Source organism: Vicia villosa, unplaced genomic scaffold, assembly GCF_029867415.1.
Source record: "Vicia villosa cultivar HV-30 ecotype Madison, WI unplaced genomic scaffold, Vvil1.0 ctg.000469F_1_1, whole genome shotgun sequence".
NCBI classification, from domain to species: domain Eukaryota; kingdom Viridiplantae; phylum Streptophyta; class Magnoliopsida; order Fabales; family Fabaceae; genus Vicia; species Vicia villosa.
The window spans coordinates 262786-277870 of record NW_026705226.1 but is presented as its reverse complement, the minus strand read 5'-3'; the positions used below and the strand labels follow the sequence as shown (position 1 = coordinate 277870).

The 15085-nt window shown below is 34.1% G+C and overlaps 1 protein-coding gene across 1 annotated transcript; it reads right to left on the bottom strand.

Annotated features, from left to right (window-relative positions):
• Nucleotides 1-11645: 11645 nt before the first annotated feature.
• On the bottom strand, nt 11646-13612 carry LOC131628613 (GDSL esterase/lipase At5g22810-like). Its single transcript, XM_058899449.1, has 5 exons — nt 13375-13612; nt 13029-13159; nt 12707-12940; nt 11927-12182; nt 11646-11850 (listed from the first exon to the last, which is right to left on the bottom strand). Exons 1-5 carry the CDS (start codon nt 13610-13612, stop codon nt 11654-11656), a joined length of 1056 nt encoding a protein of 351 aa, XP_058755432.1. The 3' UTR covers nt 11646-11653.
• Nucleotides 13613-15085: the final 1473 nt, after the last annotated feature.

Genomic DNA, 15085 nt, shown 5'->3' with positions numbered 1-15085 from the left:
GTGCTAAGTGTATATTCGTAGATGACGTTGCACCCTTTGAAAGGTAACTCCAATGTGATGCGTATGCAAGTTTTGAAATCGAAGTACGTTATGAATTAGGACTGGATGATTAGAAATGAATGTTTGAAGAAGCGTAGTGGTTAGGAATAGTTTTAACAAACTTTAGGAGTCAGTATAATAAAATCCTGCTTAATATGCTTTCGTAGTTAACCTTGCCTTAATTAGGACTTTTGAATGTTGTAATTTGGCCTGGTTCATGGTTTAAAAAACAATGGATATAAGGCTCAAAATTTATTTAACCCACCCCTTTCTCCTTGATGTTCTCCAAATCCTAAAAATTCGCCTAATCCAATGAATGTGCTTTGTTTGTAAGAGAATCGTTTCAATTTCGATGTTAAGCAGAAGCCTTAGTAGAGATGCAAGCACCGATGAAAATTGTAGAGGTTCAAGCATTGATGAGAAGCTTCGATGAGCTAGCAGTCACAAGGTTATCCTTTGCATTTCGCCTTTGTGTGTTTTTTTTCTATCCCTTATTTTTTCATGGGCCAATTCCTTTGAATTTGACCCATCGGGATGCCCCAATTTTTCCTAAGTCATTTTGTTTTCTTTCATGGGATTTTCCATTTTGACTTAGCGGGCGTTTTTCTCCTTTTTCTTTTGAATGCTCCTTTTAATCCTTGGATTTTGAATATTGTGACTGCCATGTCGACTTTGATTTGCAAGCTTCGTCTTTTATACGTCCTCGATCTTGAATGATATATTGAGGAAGAAGATGTTATGAAATTTATCTCCATCATTTCCTCAATCTTGGATGAATGCGAGGAAGAAGATATGCTTGAACCTTTGCTTGATCCTTATGCTTGAACCTTTGCTTTAACCTTGCTTGGATTGACTGATTCTCTTGACAACCAAAATACACCATTGAATTAACCGAAATCTACCTTGCCCCTGGTTGAAATCAAGGTTTATTCGAAAAGTAAAAACAAACTCCAACTCCTGGCTCGAGGGGGTGACGAGGGATTAACATCCTTATATCTCCCCTGTTTGGGAATTGAAACAATGCCTGTACATCCTCGGCTCGGTCTTACCTTGAAAGCATATGTTTAGCTGGACTTAGTTATTTGTATTCGTCATTATCCCTTAAGTTTGTTAATAATCCTAAAACCTGGAAAGTCGTAATAGTGAGCAAAATGAATTGACTCCAAAACTTGCATGGTCATCCCATTAGAATTGCTAATCCGAAGGTATAACTTTTTGAGTAACACTTAGCGATCGTAGGGGTCGAAATTCTGAGCATGATAAACACCTATTGATCCTAGGGACAATCACCTTTGTAGATCCATTGACCTTGTTTTACTCCTTAGTTGATGAACTTGTAGAAGTGAAGGGTAACCTCGAGTTCTCCTTAGACATGTCAAACCTGTTGGGAATAAATCGTTAGCGGTGGGTTTTCGTCGTATCGGAACTTCATGAGTTTCCTTTGACTGAACCTCTTTTGCTTTTCCTAAGGATAGTATCATACCATTCGCAATCTTCGGAGTTCGTAGGTTGATGAAGAAAACCTATGGCCCTTTTTCCCCTTGGTGTGGATTCAACATATGTCGCCTTCCCTCCATCGTAGTTATGCATCTCCGTTCAGGATATTTCCCCAGTGTCATACCCCAATTTTTGACCCTAAGATCATACATCATTTGCATCTCAATCATTAATCAAGATCACAATCTTGAGATTTCATTTTTCGGTGTTATGTTCGCTTCGTCTTTGAGGGGAACTATCAAGCACCTAATTTTCTTTAATTTGTTTTATACTAACCAAAATCCAAAAATAAGCATTTTGTTTCCCTTGTTTGTGTTTTGCAGGAAAAAGATCGAGCAAAAATCAAAAAGTGCAAGAAAGGGAATTTTTGAAATTTTCAATATGGAAATCGATTTACCCCTGCAGGAAATCGATTTCCTGTGCGCAAAATTCAAAAAAAATATAAGGAGGGAAGCTTGACATCATTTTGGCACCAATCACATTTTATTTGATCATTTTTGTCATTTTACCAATTTTCCACCTCATCAAAATTAATTTCCTTCATTAAACCCACTTAAACCCCATTTATACCATTTAAACACCATTTAAACATAAGTTAATTACCAAATGCAAAAAGACCAAATTGCCACTACTCTTGCTCCTATCCTATAAATAGAGGTCTCTACTCCCTCATTTCTCAAGCTTTGATAGCCAAAAAAGTTCTTGCAAATTCATTTCTCAAGCTTTGAGAGCCAACAAACCCCTTACAATTTCTCTCCTCATCCTTACCAAATTCACCAAAGCTCTTTTTCTTTCATAAAGTTTGTGAGTCACATCTTGAACCTCACAAACTTTGAGCTAAGCCACCATCCATTTCACTCTTTTTTCTTCAATTGTTGATAGATCAAGATTTGTGTTGGTGATTCTTGAAGTAGATCTAAGTTTTGTTCAAGATTTGGTAATTTTCTTCATCCTTTTTCATATATCATAATGTGATTCTTTTGTGCTTGTGTGTGATGCATCTTTGATGCTATATTGGTCCTATTTGATGGTGAATTGATGGAAAATTCGTGCTCCAATTGATGTGTGATCATAAGGTGTTTGTACGTTTGCTTAAGTCAAGTTTTATGCCTCCTAATGCTGATTTTTTGAATGCTGCGTGCAGGAAATCGATTTCTCTCTGTAGGAAATCGATTTCCACCTTATTTTTTTTTAAAAATTTGAACTCTGCACTCAGGAAATCGATTTCCTACAGAGGTAAATCGATTTCCTGCTGGCAGAATGTGGTTTTTTGCCTTTTTTATGCTTGTTTTGGCTTCCTACTTCCTCCATTTCATTAATATCATTGGATCTAGGATGTTGATAGGTTTGAAAGGACCAAATCCATAATATTAGATGAATGATATTTATGATAGTGTGAGTTGATTTTACTTTATGCATTTTATCTTCTTCTCCTTCTTTTTCTTTTGATCGATGAAAGTCTTAATACTTTGAGAATTCTTATGGATTCTTAGTAAAGACTAGATCGTTACCTATTTTATTTTCGTGCGGTATTGCTTTCGGAGAATGATCTACATATCATTTCTCTCGCATGCATTAGCACATAAATTTTTGACCGGCCTCGTTGTAGGGTGATTTCTACATAAATCACTTGGCGATCTGCTTAACATAGCGCAATATTTCGTGTCCCGAATAAAAAGGATCAAATATGGAAGAGAATTGTATGCGGTTGATTTAAGACTTATGGAAATTTATTGTGTAGTCGCTATGATTTTATCAAGCTTCTGATAAAGTTCCATTGAATTTAAATCCGAGAACATCCTTCACTCACCATCGATCTTTCTTACTAACTTTGATAACATACTTGACAAGTTTCAAGATGGTTATCTTTAACATCTAACAACTAACTTTAATTTCCGCACTTTATTATACCGCTCTTTATATTTCTCGCTTTATCGCTTTATTTTATCATTTCATCATATTTACATTCCGCTATTTTTTCTTTGTCCATTTGGACGTTTATATTCCGCTATTTTCTCTTTGTCTATTTGTGACATATGTTTATGTTTCCGCTATTTTCTCTTTGTCCACTTGGACCATACTTTACTTTTATGCTAAAACACTAATAAATAACGAAAATATAAAAAACACTTAAGGCTCTCTTTTGGACTATTGGTTACTATCCCTAGCATTTTGGAGATTCGGACTTATGGACTTAGTACCTCTGGACCCTTATGATATTGTTACTCTGTTGTTATTCTGTCTGGCTGGCATTGGATTGTTGTCTGTTTGTGTATGCAGGTATTTCCTTGAAAGTCCTTGATGGTTAATTCCAAGGCATTGAGATAAGGATTTTACCCGAAAACAGCCGTTACTCTGCCCGATTTTCGTCAGAATTTTAATGTGCTTAATGCAAAGTGGTGCTAAAGATAATAAGTTCATCTGGATCCCCAAGTGATAATGTGTTGGTTTAGTGTCGATATTCCAAAGGATGGGAAATCTACCTTGACTCGTAATGTCAAGTGTTGGCTTCTTATTTCGGTTGGGCCGTTCTTTTCCTCAACTTTTATTTTACGCAATAGGATATCCTCTTCATCTCCTCCCCTTCTTTAATTTTCAAAATCTTCTCTCTTTTTACAAAACCTTCTTATGTTTGTAAAACCTTTTTAATACTCTTTCTTTAAAAATATCTTTTGCCCTTAGTGGCTTTTTCTTCAAAGTTTAGACACCGTTAATTGTCGAAACGAGTGGTTATACCCCACGATTTTGAAATTGATTGATATAATGAGATCTTTTCCGCGTGAGAGAGCTAGTGGCATACTCGTTGATTTTATTCGAGTTGGAGCCCTTCTTTCATTTGCGATGCAAAGAACTCATTTGTTCTCATGCTCAAGATCAATGGCTGAGTATTTCTCTCCGACGACGATAAAGTGTTTATTCGTTTTTTTTAAAAATGTTTTCCCTTTAAGCGGAACTACATTAGCTCTGACTTCTCCATTGCACCGAGGAGGTATGTAGGCACAAGGCTTAACGTCTTTCCGAGCTTATTTTAAAAATAAAACAAACCCTTTTAGCACACACGACACAGATTTTCAAAAAGGTTCCTGTGGAGTACCACAAATATGAGGGGTGCTTAAAACCTTCCCCTTGTATAATCAACACCCGTACCTAAGATCTCTTCTTTTTGTTTTTTTTTTAAAAACTTTGGGTTTTCTTCGTTCTTTTCCCTTTTCCTTTGGAAACAATAAAGCGCGGTGGCGACTTTCACTGAAATATTGAGTCGAGTCGATTCCATGGCTTTGATCTCAGATTTTCCCCGCTACACCCAGTTGGACTAATCCTTGCCCCCAGGTTATCGTAGAGCGTCCTTGTAAGTTTTGCTATGTTCATAGATGAACCCCCTTATGGCTAGATACCCCTTGTGTGTATCTATGAGGGAACTTCTTTGTTGAACTAATCCTTGCTCGATGATAACCTTTGTTGTATTTACAATCCTGTTACGAAAAGGCATAGAAATATAACTGGCCTGGCGAAAGGCATCCCTTTTTTCTTAGTAAGGCTCATTCCTCCTTTCTCCATAGTTTATGATCCTCTTTGGTCTTCTTCGGGAATTTCGGGAAACCGGCTAGCACAGTAAGTATGGATGCGGGCGAAGATGCAAATGTAAATGTATGAATGCATGAAAATGCAAATGCATGCGTATGCGAGAGACTCCTTTTTTTTTTATAACTCCGTGTATGCAATGCAAACATGTGACGTATAATCTTAGGGATAGCCTTAAAGGCGACTTTATACCCTCGTGAAATCCTTGCAAGATAGGTGTTATGACACGCCAATGGAAATCCCTTAAATTAGGGAGTATGCAAAGGGTAGCGGCTGGTGACCGTTCAAGACAGTCATCAAGTCTCATGGCCATCGAGAGGCCGTTCGACATGTACCAATGGAAGTTATCCCTCGTGGGAAGGTTCTCTATGCGGAACACAACCTATCTAAGGACGATATCAGACAAAGTGAAATCCCTACAAGCTAGGGATGAAGGATGTATAGATGGTAATCCAAACCCTACAAGTAAGAGGGTGCGCGGAAACAAGCACGGAGTGACCGTTCAAGACAGTCACTAGATCTCATAGCCATCGAGAGGCCAATCGAACGTATGCTAATGAAGTTGTCCTCCGTATGAGGGATGTGATTTTTTATAAATAGAATCCCTATAGGCTAGGGGATACGTATATGTAAGCACGGGGTGATCGTCCAAGATAGTCACTGAATCGCATGGCCATCGAGAGGCCAATTGACGTATGCTAACAAAGATATCCTTCGTACGAAGGATGCGATTTTAGAAATATAATCCCTACAGGCTAGGGAACGCGTAGATATAAGCACATGGTGACTGTTCAAAATAGTCACTGGATCTCATGGCCATCGAGAGGCCAATCGACGTGCATAAACGAAGGTGTCCTTCGTGGGGAGGACACGTAGTTGTAAAAATACAAAGATGTAGAAATAAGATCCTTACGGGCTAGGGAGTGTGTAGATACAGGCGCGGGGTGACTGTTCGAGACAGTCACTGGATCTCATGGCCATCGAGAGGCCAATCGACGTGCATAAATACATATGTCCTTCGTGGGAAGGACGCGTATTTATAGAGATACAAGGATATAAAAGGAAAGTCCCTACAGGCTAGGGAGTGCGTAGATGCAGGCGCGGGGTGACTGTTCATGACAATCACTAAGTCTCATTGCCATCGAGAGGTCAATCAACGTGCGTAAATGGAGGTGTCCTTCGTGGAAGGATGCGTTGTTGTGAAAACACATGGATGTAAAAGAAAATCCCTATAGGCTATGGAGTACGTAGGAGTAAGCACGGAGTGACCGTTCAAGACAGTCACTAGATCGCATGGCCATCGAGAGGCCAATTGACGTGGCTAAACGAAGATGTCCTTCGTGGGAAGGACACGTAGTTGTAAGAATACAAGGATATATAAGGAAAGTCCCTACAGGCTAGGGAGTGCGTAGATACAGGCGCAGAGTGACCATTCATGACAGTCACTAGGTCTCATAGCCATCGAGGGGCCAATCAACGTGCATAAATGAAGGTGTCCTTCGTGGGAAGGACATGGTCTTAGAAATAGAGTCCCTGTAGGCCAGGGAACGCATAGGAATACCTGCAAAAATTAGAATGCAAGGCATTTGCAGTATATAAATTGCACATATATAATAAGCACGTAAGCACATAAGCCCTAGGTTCATAGGTTCGACGTAATGGCTTAGGGTGCCTACCCTTCCCATTGGTATGTTCTAGAAGGTCTCATGGGGTCGTTCGTAGCCGCCGAGACTTTTTATCCCTTTGGATTTTAGAAAGACTCTTTTTATCCATGAGGTTCGAGTTTTAGGGGTAGGTTCTCAGAGAGATCAGCTAAATACCAAGTCCTGCCCTCAACAAAGTCAAGCTTCGTATCAGACACTTCCAAATATTCAACCCACTCTGAGTGGAATTATAATAAGATTCGTAGGCGATGTAATTCCCCTCTGGTCTTAAAATAATTCCCACGCTTAGGTTTAACAAAAATTTATATATCCCACTCGACTTGGTTATCCAAGTGCCTACGTATCTCCTTAGGGAGAATCAGAGTCAACGTAGTTCGGGCACAGGGTTGTACGCCTTTGAATTTGATTTGATATGGTTTGAAGGTATTTTGAGTTACCTTGTCGTAGTTTTTGAAATGCGAATGTTCGCAAGGTATTTTGAATTACCTTATCGTAGTTTGAACATCGCAGTATTGAAGAGATGAAAATCTGTAGTGTCGTGGTTTAGTGTGTTTTAGATTTGGGCGTACAAGCCTGGATTGATATGTCACCGTTAGTTGCAATGATCAATAGGTCTGATCATTATAGTTAACGGATTAAATAATGTATTGCTGGTTGCTCTGATCGATAGATTCGATCGTCACAGACAGCAAATGGAGTATATTTTAATATTGTAATTAAAATTATTTACCGTTATCCCTCATAATCAATAGGTTTGATTACTACACGATAACAAGTTAAGTATGCTAATCATTGTAACCAATAGATTTAGTTAGAACCATTTAGCAAAATAAAATGTGTTTTATTATTGGATTTGATTAATCAAATTAATCGATTATTAATCATTGCGACTAATAGATTTAGTCGGAACGAATAACAAATTAAATTCTAAAACTTTGGCCAAGTGGCCAGTGGGATTGGGCAAACCCTAATGTATTGGTAATTTTAATAGGGTTTTCGTGATTTTTAATAATTAAAATTATTAAAATAATTAAATCGAATAATTGAAATAATCGGGAAAATCCTAATATTAGTTATATCCTAATTATATATCTAACCCTAATTAAAATAGATAAGTTAAATTATATACAAATAATTATTATTCAAAATAAATAAAACAAATAAATAAACAAATAAAATAAATAAATAAAATAAAAATAAATAAAATATAGAAACCTGGACCGGATCTTGTGTATGACCTGCGAGGCTCCATGGTATGCATCTCCATCTTTGTGTGCGTTGAATTTGATCATGATATGATCCTGAGGCCACATGATGAGGATGTACTATGGATCCCTTTTGGCAGCGCACATGGGATTCGCAAGTGAATTAATTCAACAAAATATAAAAGAAAACCTTAGAACCTTGAGTTATTGGAGATGAAATGAGGAACCTTCGATTGAATATAAGAGGCCAAATTTTGGGGTATGACATCAGCCACAACCTTGGGCTTCATACAAGGCAGAAAATAATATATTCCCCAATTAAGAGTCAGCCACAATTCTGGGCTTTGTACAGAACACCAAATAAAATCCATCAAATAAACACTCTCCAACTAGAGTCAGCCTCAATTCTGGGCTTTGTACAGAACACAAAACCTTTTAGTTTAAGTTAATCCCCAATGGAGACATCTCCCAGAGTCAATAAAATCAATCAAAAAGCCTCAAGCTTGGGCCTCATACATGCCAGCTAAAGTCAAATCTTTTATACAGTAGATAGATATAGCTTATCTCTATAGAGAGATATTTCTCCTATCTCACCACATTCAAACAAACAAACATTACATTTTAATTTTAACCATTTTCCCATTTAGGATTTTGAAAGACATGCTCTGGCAAGTTAACCCAAGCATGTGTAACTTTCCCTAATTTGGTTGAGTATCATTCTTTCATTCAAGATGCAGTTGATTGGTATACTTGCACATACGCAAGTAAGGTCCCCCTCTTGAATGAAATGAATTCAGCTTTTCTGTCACTCTTTTAATGTTTGTGGTGGAATAGTAGAAATACCTCTCTGTAAAGATGATTTCATGTCTCTTTACTGTAAACAGAGATTTAATTCCAGCTTCAGCCTTGAGCTTTAAGCAAGGCACCAAAAATAATTAATTTCCCTAATTAGTTCTCCGAACTACAAAAAGCTCTGACTTCCATTAGGGATATGTAGGCATGAGGTTCACAAGGAATCTCAGCGAGCTAATAAAAAACCAAAAATAATCAGTCAGTCTGTCTTTTAATTCAATTTAATTCCCTCTCCTAACACAAAGGAGAAACTCTCCCAATCAATAAGCAACAAACACAAACACATAGACACAGAGAAGGTTCCCGTAGAGTACTACGAATATGTAGGGTGCTTAAAACCTTCCCTATGTATAACCGACCTCCCGGACTCCAGAATTTCTAGTCTAGGTGAATCCCCACACTTAGCAAACTCCTAGGGTTTATTTGAGATCTTTTTCCCTTCCTCTTTTGTAGGATAATTAAAAAGTTCGTGTGTTATCGTAGGAAGAATTGAAACAGATTCATCCCACCACGGGCGCATAATCCTTCCAAATTTCGCGTGAAGGGTCTAGCGTGCCGTCCTCCCAAGTGAAACGGGGAGGTAAAAAAATGACACCACACTTTCCCCCATACTTCCTAAGTGCTTTATTGCCCTTTTTTACCCTTCTTAACCCTTTTACTCAAAGACTTCCCGCATGTGTATTTTTGCAATAATTCATGATCTGATGCAGTTGTCTCCTCCAAAATGGATTCACGTGTTACAATGCATTTAGGTTATCCATCCTCAATTTTTGGAACCTTATCCAATGAGGGTTGAGCTAAACTTGTTGACAAATTGCAAGTATGGTCCACTCTATCTTCTTAACCCGCAGACATCTCTTTTATTTTATTCTTACCCATGTGTACAAACGAAACCTTTCCCCCTTCTTTTTATAGATTTGAACTTTCCCCAACTTCCGACACATCAAAATCATCATCAATAATGATGATATCAACAACCCTAAAATGTATATAATCCCCACCGCCCCACTCTACTGAACCCCCTACCGATCCCGACGACGACCATCTGACATGAATCTAATTCTTTTCCTTTGCTTTTGGCATCACTATCCTCAATGGTCCCTGAGAGTCTTCGACCATCTTTATAGAATACACGTCTCCATTGACACCAATATTGAAGCATTGATTCGTAACCAAATTGTATTTTGTTCTCACCATATTATTCTTGCAACATCTAATTTGGTGTGATTTTTTTACCATCATCAGCGCAAATGAACGTCCCCATCAGAGAAGTTAGGAACTAGAAAAACTCCGAACACCACACATGACAAGGAGTTCCATAACAACACCACCATGTAACTCTTTCACTGTCTACATCACTAGGTTTTCATCTTCTTATCTCCTTAAACCATTATCCCAACCAATCTTTTGCCTTCTTTGCCAGATACTCTAATTCTCCTTCCTCAATTTCTTCCAAAAGATATAAGTCAGCTTCCATTGGTGTTACCTTGATGGTGAATTATCCTTCCAGGTTAAAGAATTCATGTATGTTATAGGTAATTCCAAGATTGTCCACAATTCCTACATACGCCTTCTCAAACCTTGCCAAGTCTTCCGCTTCCCTATTAAATTCCATGTGTATGAACAAAGGTTTCTTATTGTTTTCCATCACCATCTGTACAAAAGACCTTTTGTTAGTCACCTTTGGATCACCAAACCTAATACCTCAATCGACCTTTGCGTTTAGAGCCCCCTCTGCGTTTCCATGTTGTTGCCTTGAGTGCTGGTTTGTTTTTTTGGGTTGACCTCTGAAAAGTCTTGGCAAGTTTACATGTATCTTCCTCCTACCTATGAACATATTATCCAACTTCACTACCAAGAACTCAGGTTCTTGCACTCCGAAAAACCTAACGAAATCGTATCTCTTGCCTCTGACAACTCTCCTTGGTGGGATAACCACCACATCAATATCACCATGCTCACTGAAGACGGCGTACAGTTCCTTCTCTCCTTGGTCTTCTGATATTTCAATGAAGAGAAAAAAGACGTTATTGGTTGCTTTTATCTTTGCTTGTCGCGTCTCCCTCTCGTATCCCATCTTGGTTTCATGTTTCGTCTTCGCCTTTCGGCCTTTGTCCATCCTCATTCATAATCTTCACTTTAAATTCCTCCCCAAAACTTCTTTGTTTATCTTCTATCTTGTTATTCTATATCAATAATTTTAAGATGACTTAAAGCAAGACTTTGTGAATCTTATTATCGAATTTCATGCTAACAGCCAATTCACAAAAGAATAAACAACTCTTTAAAATTAAAAGCCTCCGAGGATTGGGTTGAGATCCTCTTCGATTATTATTAATTGTTAATAATGCATAATTAGTCATTCTATTTAAAAATATATTTATTTATTTTTTATTTATCTCAAAATAATTGTTTCTTTAAAAAATTTAGTTCAATTGATTATACTATTTTACTATGATACTTTTTAATTGATTTTCACTTAGTTAATTACTCCATTAATCATAATTAATAAAAATATTTTAATATACAATAATTTAATCATTAAAGTCAACTCAACTAGTTATATTTTAAATAATATATACAAATTAAATAAGACACTTTTTTTATGAAATCGTAAAGTAATAACTAAAAAAACGGTGTAGACAATTTTCATTATAGAATAAATTTGAAACAACTTAACTAACATTGCATTAAAATAGTAACACGATACATGACATTTTTTATGTAGTAGAGTAATAACTAATATTTAAGACAACTTTATTTTGTTAAAGTGATACATATTTAAGACATTCTAAGAAGCCGATGAGAAATTGATTAAGTTTGAATAAAAGAGATTAAATCATGAGTCAAATGATCAATCAAATACTTGTGTGTAGCTTGTGTGGGATGAAAACTATCCCAAAATACATATTCTGATGCATTAGCACATGTTCCTATAGATATTGGATTGCATGCAAAAGTAACTTCTACCAATCCTGTCCCACAACAAGCCTTCCTAGATTCTGAAAATCCTGCAAAAATGTAGTTGTTAATTAATAAGCCATAAATAAGACAAATTTATATTTTTAACATAATTAGATTTCTTACCATAATCAGAAGGTTTGGTGCTAAGTTTATAGAGAGGTTGGTAGATATCAAGGATGATGAGTCTAAGGTCTGGAAATTTTTGTAGCAATTTCGTTGAAGTGAGATTGAGTTTTTTATTGAAGTCAATAGCAACATCATTTATTTTTTCTACACACGTGTTGTAGGGAAAACCATAGAAAGTGATGACTATAGGCATACAACCTATAGGAGGTAATGTTGACACACCAATCTTCCTTGCTCCTAGTGCATATAAATCCTGTCAATCCATAGTGTATTGTTAAATAATAGAATTTGAATAAAATACTATTATTTTGCAAGTAAAATATAGTATATTAGGGTTTAGGTAATATCAAATTAAAATTAAAAAAAATTGAAAGTAAAACATGATAAATGATTATATTATACTTCAATCTTATTTAATTAATTTTATAAAAAAAAATTATATTAAAAAATAATTGATAAAAGATGTAAGTCCTTAATTCAATTCTACTCTGAAATAGAGAAGAAATAATTAATTTTTTTCTGTAAAATAATAATTGAAAATAATTATTAAAATATTATAACAAAATAAATTGATTATGAAGAATTTATCTAAACTCTAAATTAAGGAGGTTTAATATTATAGAGAAAATTTTCCTTAATTCCTCACCACCCAAATTCTTCAAAATTTTCCGTTTCATACTTATTTGATAAAAGTCAAACCCTCTCTATTTCTTTAAATTACCAAAGAATACTAAAAAAAAATTCTTAGGCAATATATATATATTAAGAGAAACATACCTGGATGAAATTAAAGTAGTATTGCAAAAGAATGTCTGAGAATTGATAAGGTGTGTAAATTGTTTGGAGAAATGGATCTGCGTAATAATTTAGTACAAAATCACTACTCCCGGCAACAACAAAATATATTGAACCATATATTACTGATTGTGCTTTTGATTGTCCAATTATTTTCACCAATTCTTTCTGGCATTCCTTGTAGTATTCTAGTTGTTGGCCTAATGAAAGTACATTCTACATACACAAAAAGATATATCAAATATTATATTTATCTCATGCAACTTAAAGTAAACAAAAAAAGAGTGAGACTGTATGTATTTACATTTTTTATAGATGTGGAAGGATGGTAACCAGTAGCTGCTGAGGCAAAGTTGGCACCGATCAAAAGATTGTTTCTTTCAGGAACTACGTTAAGGTAAGCTGGTAGATATGAAGTAAATCCAAAAAACTCAGCTACAATGAATAAAAATATAGATATGAGAATAAATTTTTAGGTATCTTCTGCGCGCAACTGCATAGACAAATTCATAAAGATTTAAGCTAATGGAAGAGAACCTTACCATCTCATTCAAGTGTTCTAGAGTTACAAATCAATTTTTTTATCGGAATAGTAATAATTTAGAAAATGTATGTAAATAATTAGATATGTTGAAGAAAAAGAAAATTACATGCATAATCTGCGGCAACCTTTCCATTAGAAAATCTTCCAGTTGGAGTGTGATTCACAAAGTCTCTTCCATAAGGGAGGAAGTTTGCTTTAACAAACGTTTGTAAATAGTTGTTATTGCCAACATCAATAATTGAGTCTCCAAATGCAAATAATGCTGGAACTAGAGGCTCTCCTTTGATGACCAACACAATTTTAAATAAAATAATGAGAGTTAAAGAGGAAATTAAAGATGCCATTTTTTCAATTCTTTGCATACAATTGCAGTAGTTCATGCATGCAAACCATGTCTTTATATAGGACTAGTCCTTCAACTATAATATTAGTAACATTCATATAACACTGCAAGCTTTAATATTATATGATAATAAATGTAAACAAGGGAACAGGTTCAAAACAGTATATATTTGTTTTTCCAAAAAAATCTTGAAAATGACCTCTACAAATAGTACTAACTCCTCACTATACTCTTTACAATTTTTTTAAATTTAAAAACATAATTATCCTCTATAAGTATAGAATTTTTGTTTTTATCAAAATTAATAGCTTTTTAAAATTTTGGTTTTTCATACATTTTATATGTTACTTTTAGTCATTATTATTTTGTTTTATTTCTTACTAAATTGCTTAAATTTAAGTTGATCCTTGTGATAGATAATATATTGATTTTAATCTCTCTAATTAGATAATGACTCAAATCAAATAATTTCTATATTACAAAGATTAGTTTTAACATGAATTAATTTTATAGAAATAAAAAAAGTACTGAGATTAAAAAATATTTATAAATATAAAAAGTAAATTAAAAAATAAGTTATTTACTCGTTCCCTTTGTTTGCTTCTATTTTTCATTTTTTTTCTATAAAAAATTTTCTAAACTAAGAAGCCAATTTCTTTCAAATTTTATTAACTTTTTTTATTTTAGATTTTTTGAATAGGTGTACTTGTACATATCTCTTTTGATTTGTACATTGGCGGCAATCAAAGTCTTTCTAATTTTATCTTATGATGTGTATATTGATTCTCTCCGTCTAGATTAATTATTGATTAATTTTTTTTAGTTTTTTTTATTTATAGAATGTTAAGTTATTTAATTGGTAGTTTTTTATGGACATAATGAAAAGGTTTGCCAGTTCAAATTTGACATTATATTTAAATAGTAAATTTCAACAATATTATATATATATATATATATATATATATATATATATATATATATATATATATATATATATATAATTAAAATTTAATCTAACTTACCCCTATAAAATAATTTAGTGTTAGTAATAGATAGTCTATACTAATTTTCTTATATTAATTATATTTTATAATTTTAAAAATAATTTATACTAATTTTGTTTTATTAATTAATTTTTATTAATTATAAAAATAATTTTGTACGTGAATATAAATAATGACTGATCTATCGTTCGGTTCATAGACTTTAATCAAAACCGAAAACCGACGTATAAAACGAGACATATACTTTTTTTATAAACTCTTTAAATATATATAGGATTTGATATCTTTTATATATATATATATATATATATATATATATATATATATATATATATATATATATATATATATATATATATATATATATATATATATATATATATATATATATATATATATATATATATATATATATATATATATATATATATATATATATATTACGTCTAATAAAAATAAAATATTTAATA

Coding starts and splice junctions, on each gene's coding strand:
- LOC131628613 (XM_058899449.1), bottom strand. CDS start 13,612: ATGGCATCTTTAATTTCCTCTTTAACTCTCATTATTTTATTTAAAATT. Junction 13,160..13,374: donor GGTTGCCGCAGATTATGCAT/GTAATTTTCTTT, acceptor TATTCATTGTAG/CTGAGTTTTTTGGATTTACT. Junction 12,941..13,028: donor CTTCCACATCTATAAAAAAT/GTAAATACATAC, acceptor TTGTGTATGTAG/AATGTACTTTCATTAGGCCA.